General features: G+C 35.8%; 1 protein-coding gene across 9 annotated transcripts; it reads right to left on the bottom strand.

Moving 5' to 3' along the window:
* Positions 1 to 164: 164 nt before the first annotated feature.
* slc26a6.1 (solute carrier family 26 member 6, tandem duplicate 1) lies at positions 165 to 14,259 on the bottom strand. 9 transcript variants are annotated; one of them, XM_073909575.1, is made up of 19 exons: positions 14,130 to 14,259; positions 13,886 to 14,025; positions 13,688 to 13,802; positions 12,538 to 12,648; positions 11,183 to 11,328; positions 10,706 to 10,870; positions 6,838 to 6,984; positions 5,800 to 5,882; positions 5,523 to 5,670; positions 5,314 to 5,427; positions 4,025 to 4,102; positions 3,853 to 3,948; positions 3,647 to 3,753; positions 3,489 to 3,558; positions 2,185 to 2,274; positions 1,830 to 1,970; positions 1,580 to 1,634; positions 915 to 1,024; positions 165 to 809 (listed from the first exon to the last, which is right to left on the bottom strand). In XM_073909575.1, the coding sequence occupies exons 4-19, from the start codon at positions 12,644 to 12,646 to the stop codon at positions 780 to 782; spliced, it is 1,689 nt and encodes a 562-aa protein (XP_073765676.1). In that variant the 5' UTR covers positions 12,647 to 12,648; positions 13,688 to 13,802; positions 13,886 to 14,025; positions 14,130 to 14,259; the 3' UTR covers positions 165 to 779. The 9 variants fall into 9 exon arrangements, 8 of the variants coding, with proteins under 8 accessions (XP_073765676.1, XP_073765677.1, XP_073765675.1 ...); XM_073909576.1 differs by having other exon boundaries at positions 13,737 to 13,802; XM_073909574.1 differs by having other exon boundaries at positions 14,191 to 14,259.
* Between the last annotated feature and the right edge of the window lie 354 nt (positions 14,260 to 14,613).

Genomic DNA, 14,613 nt, shown 5'->3' with positions numbered 1-14,613 from the left:
TATATATATATATATATATATATATATATATATATATATATATATATATATATGTATATATATACACATACATACATACATACATACATACATACATACATATATACATACATACAGTTAAAGTCAGAATTATTAGCCCCCTATTAAATTAGTTTTTCTTTTTTAAATATTTCCCAAATGATGTTTGAGCAAGGAAATTTTTTTTGTCTGATCATATTTTTTCTTCAGGAGAAAGTCTTATTTGTTTTATTTCAGCTAGAATAAAAGCAGTTTTTAATTTTTGTAAAACTATTTTGAGGTCAAAATTATTAGCCCCTTTAAGCTAAATATTTTTTGTTTGTCTACAGAACAAACCATCGTTACACAATAACCTGCCTAGTTACCCTAATTAATCTAGTTAAGCCTTTAAATGTTAGAAGTGTCTTGAAAAATCACTAGTAAAATATTATTTACTCTCATCGTTATTTACTGTTACTTAGTTCAAAAACTGAACTGAAATGAATTGCAATGAGCTGGTGCAGTTTGACTATTCTTAGATGAACTCCATGTTGTTTTGCACATAAATTATTTCTTCATCATCAAACTTAACATGACAATAATAAATGATAATGTTGCATAACAGATATGAAGTAAACAATGTTTTGAGGACACTTTATATTTTATAGTAAAAGGTTGACTAATCATGGTCATATCACCATGATGCTGCATATCACCATGATGAGAGTTCTTGTAGATTGATGTGTTTGCCATCAGTCATTAAAGGAAGAGTTCGTTACAGTTCACAACTCTGTAACTTCTGTGCCAATATTCTAAAAATAGATGCAAAATTGAATCAGAAGGGAATTAAAACAGCCCAACACAAACTAAAAGAGCAAAAATGCAGCGTAAAATAACTTTTTATAAAACATACACACCTGTAGTCCTTGATAGTGCAAGACTGCATGATGCACTGAAGGGAAAAATGAAGAAAGAGACAGAAGATCTGGAACTAAACCATGACTCTTCATCTGAGACAGTAAACCATCTAGAGACAAAGGGAATGAAAATATATGTATAGTAAATATATGAATGCATTATGGCAAGAAAAAAAAGGGTTTTACACATGGTTTTGGGAATCTCTTTTATATAATTTAAAATTCCAACACCACAAACTGTCTTTTGTAAATCATGAGGTAGGCTATATAAATACCCATAAAATATGAACATAAAAAGGAATAATATGAAGATAATCATAATAAAACTGTAAGTGTGATCAATGTAAGTTCTAATTTAAGACAGATTTGTGACTCAGTTCTAAAGTAAAAAGTCTGTTTTGAGAAAACAGTCTTTGAAATATGTATATAATTGAATTATACAGACACCAATTGATAAAGTACAATTAAGGAACCGCTTAAAAGTATGGAAGTTTTCTTTGCTTTGATGGGAAAAAAAACACCCTGAAAGCCCTAAATCTCAAAATAGACAGGTGCATGATAAAAATGCTTGCACTGTCTCGTCTTAAATGTGTAAAACATGGTTAAACTCCCACTGAAAGCCACAGTACAAATAAATACAAAATTGAACGTGTGAGATGCATAACCTGGAGATGCAGCACAGAAAAACAAAGTCTGCTTGTTCTCAAAGTCCTGCAGCACCTGTGACCCAGAGAGAGCAGTAAGACACGCACGTCTGCGCTCAAACTTAAATCACACACAATGACATGCAGAATCTCAGCTATTATTCATTGGTGAGGAGTTAATGAGAGTCAGTAATGGGTAACCAATTCTGCTCTTCTCCGGTGAAAATAAATCACTTCTGCGTGTGGTTATGTGCTTTTTTGTGCCACTGACTGATTTAAATGAGCCCATAGCCACCGAGTCCATGAAGGTGACACCGCTGAGCTCCAGAATCACACAATGTTGGGCACTTGAAGCCCCCTGCTGATTTGGAGGACACATTTCTGGATTCTCCTTAATGCCTTTAGTGACTGCCTTAATATATAGCACATAGAAATGAAAGATATAGGCAAGGCAAGTTTATTTAAATAGCACATTTCATACACAGTGGCAATTCAAAGTACTTTAAATACACAGGAATAAAAGAGATAAGCAAAAGGAAATTAAAAACAAATAATAAAAAATAAAAACAGATAAAAATCTGTTAAAACTTAAAATAGAAAGCAGGAAGATATAATGAAGGTTGTACCTGTTTAAGTGATGTGAAGGTCTGATCTGCATTTGCATAGTAAAGTGGGTTAAAACAGGAGAACACAGTCACTCCAGGCACCTGGATTGCCTAAAACCCACAAAATTCATTAAATTATAAGCATGTATTATAGTTTTACTACATGACTCCTACGATACATATATTTGTTCAAAAATACAGTCTCATTTTTTAATAGTTAATCATTACTTCAGTCTAATTACTCCAAAGAACATGCATACTGTAGATACTTAAATGCTATAGAAAAATGAACACGTTTTGTATTATAATACTATGTTTACCGATACAGGACATTACATTACTTAAAAATAATATCACTAGCTGATTATTCAGGGATATCTGCAGATACCAGAGTGTAGAATCCAGTTGAGTGACTAATAATTACCTTATAAATATATTTTATCAGAAATATGTGCTGGTTACTGTCAGGATTCTGCCACTTCGATCTTGTTAATCCTTGTTTTGGTGGCAGAGTCCAGACACTAGTCCTGCCTTGTCTAGAATGTTGTGCTCGGCTCGAGTTTTTTCTGGTCAAGCACATATATTTCCTGTCATTGTCTGTCTTCGTCTTTGTATGAGCGCCGTCTTGGCTGCGGTGAGGTCCAGGCGTGCTCGGGATGCACACTCTTGTCCTGGTGGGTTTGTTGTTTTGTTTTCCGGATGGTGTTTTCATTCTCAGCAGTCCAGTCTAGTTGGTTTTGGTTGGCGTTGGCATCGGAACACGCATGTAGCATGTGTGAGTGCATGGTAATTTTTATTTCTTATGTACTCTTGTATTCTATGTGGCAGTGTGCTTCAGTGTTGTGTTTGCCCAGTCAAGTTTGCTTGTTTATTTGTTTTGTTTATGTTTTCCCCCTCAGAATTGTTTTTGATGTTGTTTGTTTTATTTTTCATTCATTCATTTTCTTTTCAGCTTAGTCTCTTTATAAATCTGGGGACACCACAGCAAAGTGAACCACAAAATTATCCAGCATATGCTTTACGCAGCGGATGCACTTTCAGCTGCAACCCAACAATAGGAAACACCCATACATTCTTACATTCACACTCAAATTTAGTTTATTCAAATTACCTATAGTGTATGTCTTTGGACTGTGGAGAAAACCGGAGCACCTGGAGGAAACCCACGTGAACATGTGGGAGAACATGCAAACTCCATACAGAAATGCCAACTGACCCAGCCAAGGTTTGAACCAGCAACCTCCTTGCTGTGAGGCGACATTGCTACCCACTGCACCACTGCGCCGCTGAACCTTGTTTTTAGAAGGTCATTATGTGTACACTACCTTTGAGTATTTATCCAGATCTCTGTAACAGTCTGTGCCAGCAATATGCCCAAGAATCGCAGACTTCGCCCTGAGATTATTCAGAAAGCAAAAGAACAAGTGTTAGTATGAGAACGATGAGAAAATAAATATTACAGATAAATATGCAGATGACTCACCTTTGTATCCTGAAGACGATGGTCAGGAGAGAGAACACAACTGCAATGCCGAGCCCCAGGTCCAGATTAAACACCAGGGCACTGAGCAGCGTTACTACCCACACTACCTGCAGCCTCAGTGGGAAGCACACACAGGAAACACCTTGGATCAGAGGCCGGAGCTGAAATCTGATAGAGGTATACTTTTGTCAGTTAAGTATACTTACCAAGTCCATGCGGTCTGTATTCCAAAGCTTGGGCACTTCTTTCACTTGTGCAAAAACCCCTTGGAGATTCACTAAAATAATGACAGCCAAAACTGTCTGGAACAAACAAAAAGTCACCATAAAAGCATGCTTTATATAATAAATACTTTCTAATTGAAGGAGGAAAAAGGACCTTTGGTAGCTGCTGAAAAAGTGGGCCTAATTTCAGCAAAATCAACAGAATTACTAGTGAAGACACAAGAGAAGACATCTGAGGAAAAAAAAGACAGAATAAAAGTTTTACTACATTGACCTTTATCTAAAAGTAGGCCTTTTTACAGTAAAGATTGGTTTCAACTCAATAGAAAATTCAATAAAAATAAGGAATAAAAATAGCTATTGTCTCAATCTTAGCAGTTTTAAACCTATTTCACCAAAAAGTAAAAATTAACTCACAATTTACTCACCCTCAACCCTTAAGTTAAAGACAAAAGAAGATATTTTGAAGAAAGCTGGAAAGCGGTAACCATTAACTTTCATGGTATATGTTTTTCTTACAATGAAAGTGAATGGTTACAGTTTTCTAGCTTGCTTTAAAATATCTTCTTTTTGTGTTCAAAAAAGGATTAAACTCAAACAGGTTTGGAACAAGTAAAGGGTTAATAAACAATGGCAGAATTCTCAATTTTGGGTGAACTATCTATTTATTAAAATCTATAATGTTTCATGTAATCACTGCCTATGTAGAATCCAGTCGAGCAACTGATAACTCATTCTAAAGTACATTTCATCACACATTTGGGCTGATTACTTTGTTCTGGAAATCTTGATGTATTTTTTGTAGCAGAAAACCTTTATACTCTGTCATATTTGATCAATTTTGTGCATCCTGGCTGTAGAAAAGTATTAATTGCTGAAACAAAACAAGTTACATACAAATTCTGAAAGAACATAATAATTCTCTCCATCTCAGCGAGATGTTTTAGAGCAGGGGTCACCAATCTCAGTCCTGGAGGGCTGGTGTCCCTGCAGTGTTTAGCTCCAACTTGCTTCAACACACCTGCCTGGATGTTACAAGTATACCTAGCAAGACCTTGATTAGCTTGTTCAGGTGTGTTTGATAAGGGTTGGAGCTAAGATCTGCAGGACATCAGCCCTCCAGGAATAAGTTTGGTGATCACTGATTTAGAGCAACTGGTTTCCAACATAAACAGAAAACACATCACTCAAATTAGCAATAAAAAGCAGTGCGTACAAAATATTTTCCCCCTCAGGGTAGTATGTACTTAATTTATTCTGAAACTTACTGAAGTATGTTAAATATTGTACGAATGTATTACAACTGAAAGTATAGAAGCATTCACATTCTTGCATTCAGACAGGAATGCAATCCTCCCAGATGATATGTTTTTTTTTGCAAACAGTAAGAAAATTGTTATGCATGTACAGTACATCTGACAGTAACACAAGATTGTTTTTCACCTGAGTTTTCCCTCCTGTGCTCTCCTGCACTGTGCTGCGGGATATGGATCCACTTACTGGAAAACACTGGAACACCCCCCCAATAGAGTTACACAGACCCATCGCCAACAGCTCCTACAGGAGGGAGAGACTATTCATCATATGACAGAGGGGGCGCTACAATATGAGCATCTACACTATAGAAACAAACTGTTAAATTTACAAATTACCTGATTGCTGTGAAAGGGATACCCGTGTTTATGAGCAAACATCATGCCTAGTGAAGCTTGGAAACCATAGCCAACCACCGCCAGCGCAAGAGCTGTTGACACCAGCTCCTGAGAGAAGGAAAATGATGGAAGGGAGGGAGGTGACAGACTTCGAGATCAACATAAATCGAGAAAATGGGACAAATAAAAGAGAGGAAGGTAGAAGGGAGAGAATTAGTTTTAAAACCTAAATACTTGGTGCTAATGGTTTTGTAAAGAGATATGGCACTGTGCTGACCCGGTCGGTATGGGTCCAATGATCTGTATTCCATACTGACCCGACAAATCCAACTGCACTGATGACAGAGTGGCAAAGATAATCTAGAAACATTAAGAAACCATATTAGTGTTGGAAAGATACAGTCAGAGTTACTAAAGTTATTCAAACACTTTGGAATACAGTTACGTTTCTTAACATTAGTAAACTGCATTAACAATAAAAACAAAACTGTTTTAAAGCATTTATTAATCATGGGTAATATCATGTCAACATGTCAAGCTATTTTAAAATCAAAAGCTAATGTGAACAAACAATGAGCGGCTGTATTTATATTAAAACAAACAATATAACAAACATATGACATGTGCTGTTGGTGAATTGATTGTTTATGGTGTTTCCCAGTACAGGGTTGCGACTGGAAGAAAACATATGCCGAAATAGTTGGCGACTAATTCCGTTGTGGCGACCTCTGAAATAGAGACTAAGTCTGAAAAGCCTGAAAAATGAATTACTTATATTAATTATATGTAAATAAAATAAGATTTGTTAATGTTTACAGATCTCTATGCACTAAAACATCTAGGCATAAAACCATTTTTTTCCGCAGCTCTTATATATAGTTAGCACATTAGCTGCTAGCTGTTTTTTATCGTCATAAACAATACAGTATTATATGTTTATGGTCTCTGTAACCTTAAAATGCAACTTATTATGTATATATATATTTTAGTTTCTTATTTTTACAGAAATAAACATGTGTTAAAGCAGTCAACAATGTAAATATTGCACAAAATCTTGTTTAACAATTCATATATATCATAAACAATAAATTTATTGATAAATAAATAATTAATAAAAAAGTATTTTTATGTTATTTCTTTTTATTTCTTTGTAAATAAAAAAAATATTCCTTGTTTGTTTTTGAGAATAAGTAAAACCATTCTGATTCCAAAGAATACTCAATTAAGGACTCAATACTTTCTAATTTCTCATGACCAGCAAGAACTAAAATAATCGAAAAAAAATATTGTGGAGTTAGTTTGTGTGTGTGCCCACCAGCACCAGCTCCCATGGAACAGGGAATCGAGTGCTCCAGCGTGAATTCACCATCTTGCCACCAACAAGTACCACCAGTGAGATGAAGGAGACCACCAGTGTCGCCGGTAAAACTCTTCTGATCCCAGACACGATGCTGGAAAACATCTGAAAGACACACATGAGCATTCAGCCATGGCCACAGCCAGGAAGTCTGAGGATTGTAAAGAAATGTACAATAATAATGGCTACATATGCAATTCTTATACAATAAAGAAACTCACTGCATCAACAATTTGTTTACACGACTAATTATATATAGTTTACACACATACCTTGCAAAATCTGCAAAATGTGAATAATTTTATATAAGAAGATATTTCACAAAAAAAAAGATGTTTACTGTGGTCTTTGGATGGTTTAATGACATTAATTGTAAGAGACACAAAACATTACTTACATATTCGGATATTCCTATGCCTTGCTGAAACAGCTATTAGAGACTAGAAGCATACACTAAAAAATTTATCTTAGCTTTCACACAATTGATTTGTGTTGGGGCAACATCAAAAACTTCATTCATTTATTCAGTCATTTTCTTTTCAGCTCGGTCCCTTTATTAATCCGAGGTGGTCACAGCAGAATAAACCGCCAACTTATCCAGCATATGTTTTATGCAGCGGATGCCCTTCAATCTCTGGGAATCCATACACACTCATTAACAAAAATACACTACGGACAATTTAGCCTGCCCAATTCACCTGTACCGCATGTTTTTGGCCTGTGGGGGAAACCGGAGCACCCGGAGGAAACCCACGCGGGGAGAAAATGCAAACTCCACACAGAAACACCAACTGTCCCAGCCAAGGCTCGAACCAGCGACCTACTTGCTGTGAGGCGACAGCATTACCTACTGCACACCGCATCGCCCACATCAAAAACTTAAGTTATCTCATTAGTTTATTACAAATTTGAATAGATTGAACATAAAACAATCAAGCTGTCCCAAAAATACCTCAAGATTAGTGTTGTTTCAGCTCATTTCAAATAAGCAGCTTGAACAAACAGCAAACATATTTTTTTGAGTGTAAGAGACGGCAGAGACATCTTAACAGAGAGTTTGCAGAGGTCAAGGGTGATCTACTAAAGATGGTCAGTTTAATAGTTACAGTAAAGGGGAACACATTGTTCAACGGAAGCTCATTTTAAATTACTGCAATCGAAGACTAGAGGAAGTTTGGGAGACTTATCAGGAGAGGAGGATGTTCTTCACCGATTAGGAACAATGGCCCTGGATGAGAAGACCTTGAGCGACCTGCCCAAGAGCTGATAAACAAATGCTTTGCTATGCTTAACTGTGCTTCCTGACACATATATCTTACTGTATGATTGTAGTAGACCATAAAAGTGTATAACCCTAGTTCGTGCAGAAGGACTTATTACTTTGCTTTAAAGATGAAAAGGATTTATTTTCTCTATTTACATAGCAAAGTCATTTCATTACAATGGTTTGATTAACATTTGTAGAAAGAGTAATACATACATTTTTAATCTCATTTTAATTTATCTCATACATTTTAAGTTCATGGGCATGAATAATGTATAAAAGGCTGGAGCATAGAGACTAGAAGTCTGCTTTAACAGCCTTCTGTATATTGTAAGTCTTAAGAACCTTGTTCTCAATGAAGAATAAGGAAGAGGATTTAGTTTTGTCATTGCATTTGTTTAATTTATCTCATTTATTCATTCATTTTCTTTTCGGCTTATTCCCTTTATTAATCAGGGGTCACCACAGCGGAATGAACTGCCAACTTATCCAGCATATGTTTTACACAGCGGATGTACAGTAGCTTATCCAATTCACATTAACCCCATGTCTTTGGACTTGTGGGGGAAACCAGAGCACCCGGAGGAAACCCACGTGAACACAGGGAGAACATGCAAACTCCACACAGAAATGCCAACTGGCCCAGCCAAAATACGATCCTAAACAAAACTCTAACTCAGAAATATAGTGAGGATCCTGACACTACTTTATTTATTAGGGTAAAAAAATTAAGGAATTCAGCACGTAGCGTATAGTCCACAAGAGAAAATAATAGTTTACACGCATTTGATTGTTCTCTGAATGACCAGCAGTTGTATTTGTTTTTGTTTACTGATGGTTGTTCACGAGTTCATCATTTCATCAGTTCAATCGCTGCTGTTCTTCAGCAAAAGTCCTTCAGGTTCCACAAATTCTTTGGTTTTTTAGCATTTTATGATTTTGGGATCACTGAGGACAACTGAGGGACTCTTATGATTCTTCTTCAGAAAAAGAAAACAATTCATTCAGCCAGGGGAGATAATGTGTTTTAAATTGGAAGATCTGGGTGAATTTAACTCGCTTTGACATCTGGGAAATGTTTTATCGACATGCAAGTATTTTCTGTAGCTTCTAAACTACAAAACTACATTAAAGCATCTACATTCGGTTCAAAAGTTTTTACCCCCTCCCAATATGTTTTCCTTGTGGAGCATCAATGAGTGTTTGACCTTTCTGTAATAGTTGCATATGAGTCAACTCCCAGTTTTTATCAATAAGAAATGGTGTATGTGAGATAAATAATAATAACATATGAATATTAAAGAGTCCCTATTGTGGGTTTTCGAAAATGAGCTTGCATGTAGTGTGTAACACAGATCTAAGTGCAGTGAAATATCCAGCTAAGGCTTAAACCTGAAAGTGGACAGTTTTAAAACTATTGATTCATCTAAAAAAAAGAGTCGACTCAGTGGTTAAAATGAATTGTCTTCATAATGAGTCTTTAGCCGTTTCGGTGTGACGTGACTACGAAACATAGTTGTTTTGGGCGCAAACCCGGGAAAGTTTAAACCTGCGTCCCGCCCACTAACACAGCCGAGAAAACAAACAGATCCTGAAGTCATGAGTCAAGAAGATGCTGTGCTTACCAGGATATTATTGGAAGTGTGAGGGGAAATAATTGATTCAGCAGTCTACACACTTACAGTGGGCGATTAATTCATTTGTTAAAGGAAGGATTAGAAAAGACTGGTGTATGAGACTTGTGAGAATGGGCAGACAATACACCAGGGGTGCGTGCAAAATAAGGCCAGTTTATTAGGCACAAAGGCAGCCTGCTACACGCTGGTGAGCACTACAATCCCCCTGGCTGGGGATGGGATCTTTGGGCAAAGCAGATTACAGGTAAGCCCTGAGAACATATAACACTTCACGCAAGAGGTGCCACAGCAATAATTGCAAATAGAAATGATCTAAGTTACAGCTTAGAAAAGTGAATCGGTTTCATTTTCACTGCTAAGTGCCATTCATACTTCCCGTGCGGGGGGTTATGACGGTCACGGAGTTATCGCGCGTGCCCGTCCGCCAGGGGCTTGACAAACCGCGCTGGGCATTTGTCTCACGCCGGGCATTTATCTAGCGGTGAACGCTGTCGACCAATCGCAACAGGCTGTCATCGGTCCAATCAGCGCAGATTAGCTTCGCGCTAAGGAGGGGTTTGGGAAGAAATGTATCACTGAACGATTCATATGGGAGTCGCTGGGATAAATGGGTTAAAATAAATGCATATTATAAGACCATGAAAGTGTTTTTTGACCTTGCGTGCATATCAGACTGTTGTTGGAGACCCATAAAACCGAAATATGACCCTTTTTCATGTACAATATGGGCTCTTTAATGAATCCTTAGAATATGTAGCATGATTTTGTAAATGGTGACATGGCACAGTGGCTTTTCATTTACTCAGCCTGCAATTCAGTCACATGAACTCATTTAGTGACATAATTTAAAACAAACTTTGAACACTTTTTATTTTTGAAGATAAAAAAAAAAAAGATTGGGAACCGAATATTGACTGATGCTCACCCAGACGACAGTCAGCAGGCCTCTATGCCTCTGGATTGAGATGCCCATCAGTAAAGGCAGCTGGTTTATGGCCACATGGACGGCTGCGGCTGTGGTGTATCCACTGACCAGCGGCTTGGACAACCATCGACACACTCCTCCACAGCGCAACACATACAGCACAATCTGAGCAGAGAGAGAGACCCAATGTGAGACCCAATGTGGTCATGTACAGTAATTGGCCCATGAACATTTTCCTGCTTGTTATCGAACTATTTCTTAACTGTAACAAGAGGCAATTCAATCATAACTTAATGTTAAAACAGCTTTCATAACATTATATATCAATATGTGGCTCTTTTTAGATTCTCAGAAGCTATAGAAATAAAAAATGTAAAACAGGAAATACGCTGGGAACATTGTTTTTGTTTACACCCCTTAAAATGGTCTATACAAACACACTAAGGCTGAGGTCATACAGCTGGTGTGTGTGTTTACCTGTATTAGCCCACACAGGATGGTCAGCTGAGACGCAAGAGCCACACGAGCACTATCAGCATGTTGATTCTCTGTGCTGCTGCTGCCGGGGAGAAGCACATCAGCTGTGACTGTGCCCACCATCACAGACATGATGGCAAAAGTGCCTGAGGATCAGACAGATTTTCAGAGTAATCATTTAAAATCTGATGGAAAACTTGATGGACTGTAAAATAAAATTTAAACTAATGATAAATTATGTTTAAGATGCAATTAATCTTTGCTATTTTATTTATTTATTATAAAATGTATCTAATAGCATATTTTCTTGTACATTTTATAATACATTTTGTTTTGCATTAATATTTTTTTGTTTAATAAATACTTTTTTTTCTGTATTTTATTTATTTTATTTTTAAATTATACACATTTTATCCTTCATTATATTTGACTATTTTGATTATATATAGCTGATATAGACTTATTTTTAAACTTTAATTTATGTAAGTATTTGTTTTGTTATTGCAATTTTTGACCTTTTTGGTCATTATTTATTATTTAGAATTATATATTAGTTAAATAGATATTTATTTACATTATATATGTTATATCATAGGCTGCACGGTGGCGCAGTGGGTAGCACTATCGCCTCACAGCAAGCAGGTCACTGGTTTGAGCCTCGGCTCGGTCAGTTGGTGTTTCTGTGTGGAGTCTGCAGAATTTTCTTTTAATTCTCTATTCCGGGCTTTTTACGCAGTGGATGCACTTCCAGCCAAAACGCAGTACTGGGGATAAAAATACATATATATATATATATATATATATATATATATATATATATATATATATATATATATGGTCACACTTTACAATAAGGTTCATTAGTTAATGCATTTACTAAGGGGAACAAACAATGAACAATACATTTACTACTGTATTTGTTCTTGTTAGTTAACGTTAGTTAATGAAAATACAGTAGTTCATTGTTAGTTCATGTTAACTCATGGTGCATTAACTAATGTTAACTAGCATGGACTTGGATGTTAGTAATGCATTAGTAAATGTTCAATTATGATTAATAAATGCTGTACATGTGTTGTTCACGATTAGTTCATCTGTTTGTTAGTAATTGCATTAACTAATGAACCTTACTGTAAAGTGTTACCATATATATATATATATATATATATATATATATATATATATATATATATATATATATATATATATATATATATATATATATATATATATATATATATAACAAATCAGCATATAACAAGATTTCGCTTTATGGCATTATTCCTTTCATATCCATTTTTTGTTTGCCAAGAAAACACAATGGAAATGCACCTGCAGAGTGTTTGTTCACTCACCCACAGAGATGTGCTTTGATGTACCAAACACAAAATAGACAAGAACAGGGTAGAAAGATGAATACAGTCCAAACACAGGAGGAACGGCAGTCAGCAGAGCATTAGCCATCCCTACAAGAGAAAAACAAGACAGAAAATGAGCAGTTTGTGTGCAGAGACGTGTGTGCAGTTCAGTACAATAGAATTAGTCATTTTGTCCACATTATCAGTCTGATTTCAAACACAGTGCATTGTGGAGGAAATTATTGGCTGCCAGGCGATAAAGCAGATCTGTAGGTGTCGACAGAGCTGACATTTCAAGTGCTTGCACTCTCAAAAAAAGACTCAAATCAGCATTGACACCTGTACTGAGAAAAGGCTTTATTCAACTAAATAAATTTGTTGTGTGTCATATGTGGGTCAGAGACAGAAAGTGTTTTTTTTTCCTGTAAAAGAAAATTGAAACGCACGCACGCACCCCTGATTGAAAATAATGGATAATTTTTACAAAGATTGACAAAAGTTGCTTGATACATTAAAATAGACAATTTAATTGCATTTATTTATATGCTCCGTTGTATATAACTTTGTAAAATATATAAAAATATATAATTTTGTATATTTATATATATATACATATATATATATATATATATATATATATATATATATATATATATATATATATATATATATATATATATATATATATGTGTGTGTGTGTGTGTGTGTGTGTGTATACACACATATATATAGTACAATATAATTTAATATGTAGCTACATTTCAATGCTTTACCATAGTTTGTAATGTTTAACTTTTCATATTTGAAATTAATATTTGATTTAATACTGTACTTTATATAGCCTATGTTTTAGAGTTAAAGTATTTTGTTATTTATATATTTTTATAACTTTTTTGTGTTTATTTGCAAAAAAAAAAAGCAAAACAAATTGTAAAACAGATGTGTCTGGTTTGTTGATTCTTTCATATATTATTGCTTTATTTTGTTGCTATTTATTAATATGTTTATCTAATTTTATTTTATTCACTTAAAGAAATACCAATGAAGTACTATACTTTTGTCAACTACTTTAACATCTACATAACAAATAGCTATAGGACTATCCCAGATGAACGTCCTTCCCTTGCGGTAAATGCATGATCCCCACACTGATGCCCGAGATCAGATCTCCGAGCGCGTCTCTCCTAATCGAGTACCGCGGCAGCCATGACAGCAGTGGAGCTGCAGACAGAACACACATCCTCAGCCTCGCCCATGAACACCTGAACCACAAAAACACACACATTACCGTCTCTTTCTGGTGCTTAAATAAACTTTCTACAGACACCCGACATCCCGGACTTACCAGCGCTCCTCCTTCAGTTTCCCCCAAACTGAGCGCCTCTGCTTCGGCCTGCGCTGCCCCTGGATGTCGAGATGGGATTCATTTAAACCATAAACCACACTGACACTGTTGTCACTCGGCGAAAAACCCTCATTGTCCATCTGTGAACACGAGAAACCGTGGATAAAATATAAAGTCATAAACAGAGATTATTTTTGAGGACATGAACTATTGGAACAAATCGTCGATTATTAACCGGCCTCACAAGTTAACAGTGGCTGTAATTGAAGATATTGATAATTAAGTGTCTTCGAAGGGTTATTTACAGTCTGTAATCCAGCATTTATCCTGAGATCAGTGAAAGCGCCTGTCTTCGACCAAAGGTGAAAGATTTTAATCGGCCACTCCTGAGAGCAGAGATCATATTACACAACATCACATGAGCGAGGGCTGGTGCTCAACCTGTCGCTGCTTTTACTGAAGTACTTCATTTAATAATGTTCCCCAGATAATGACTGGCCAATTATAAAGTTTCCTTGTGGGAGGCACGGCTGTAATATCCAATGAGAACATGCAGAACTCTTCAACAAATGCTTATTTAACAAAAAAGTTGTCTACTCACTAAAAATGTCTGGTTAACTGTTAGTGTTATTATGGACAAACCCAAATTTAATTGCAAAAATAACTCAACATTAAAGTTTGTCTGCATTTGACCCAACTTTGGATTGAACAACCCAACATTTTTTTGT

Source organism: Danio rerio, chromosome 8 (genome assembly GCF_049306965.1).
Source record: "Danio rerio strain Tuebingen ecotype United States chromosome 8, GRCz12tu, whole genome shotgun sequence".
NCBI classification, from domain to species: domain Eukaryota; kingdom Metazoa; phylum Chordata; class Actinopteri; order Cypriniformes; family Danionidae; genus Danio; species Danio rerio.
Note: the sequence above shows the minus strand (reverse complement) of the source record. Positions and strands in the feature narration are given on the sequence as shown.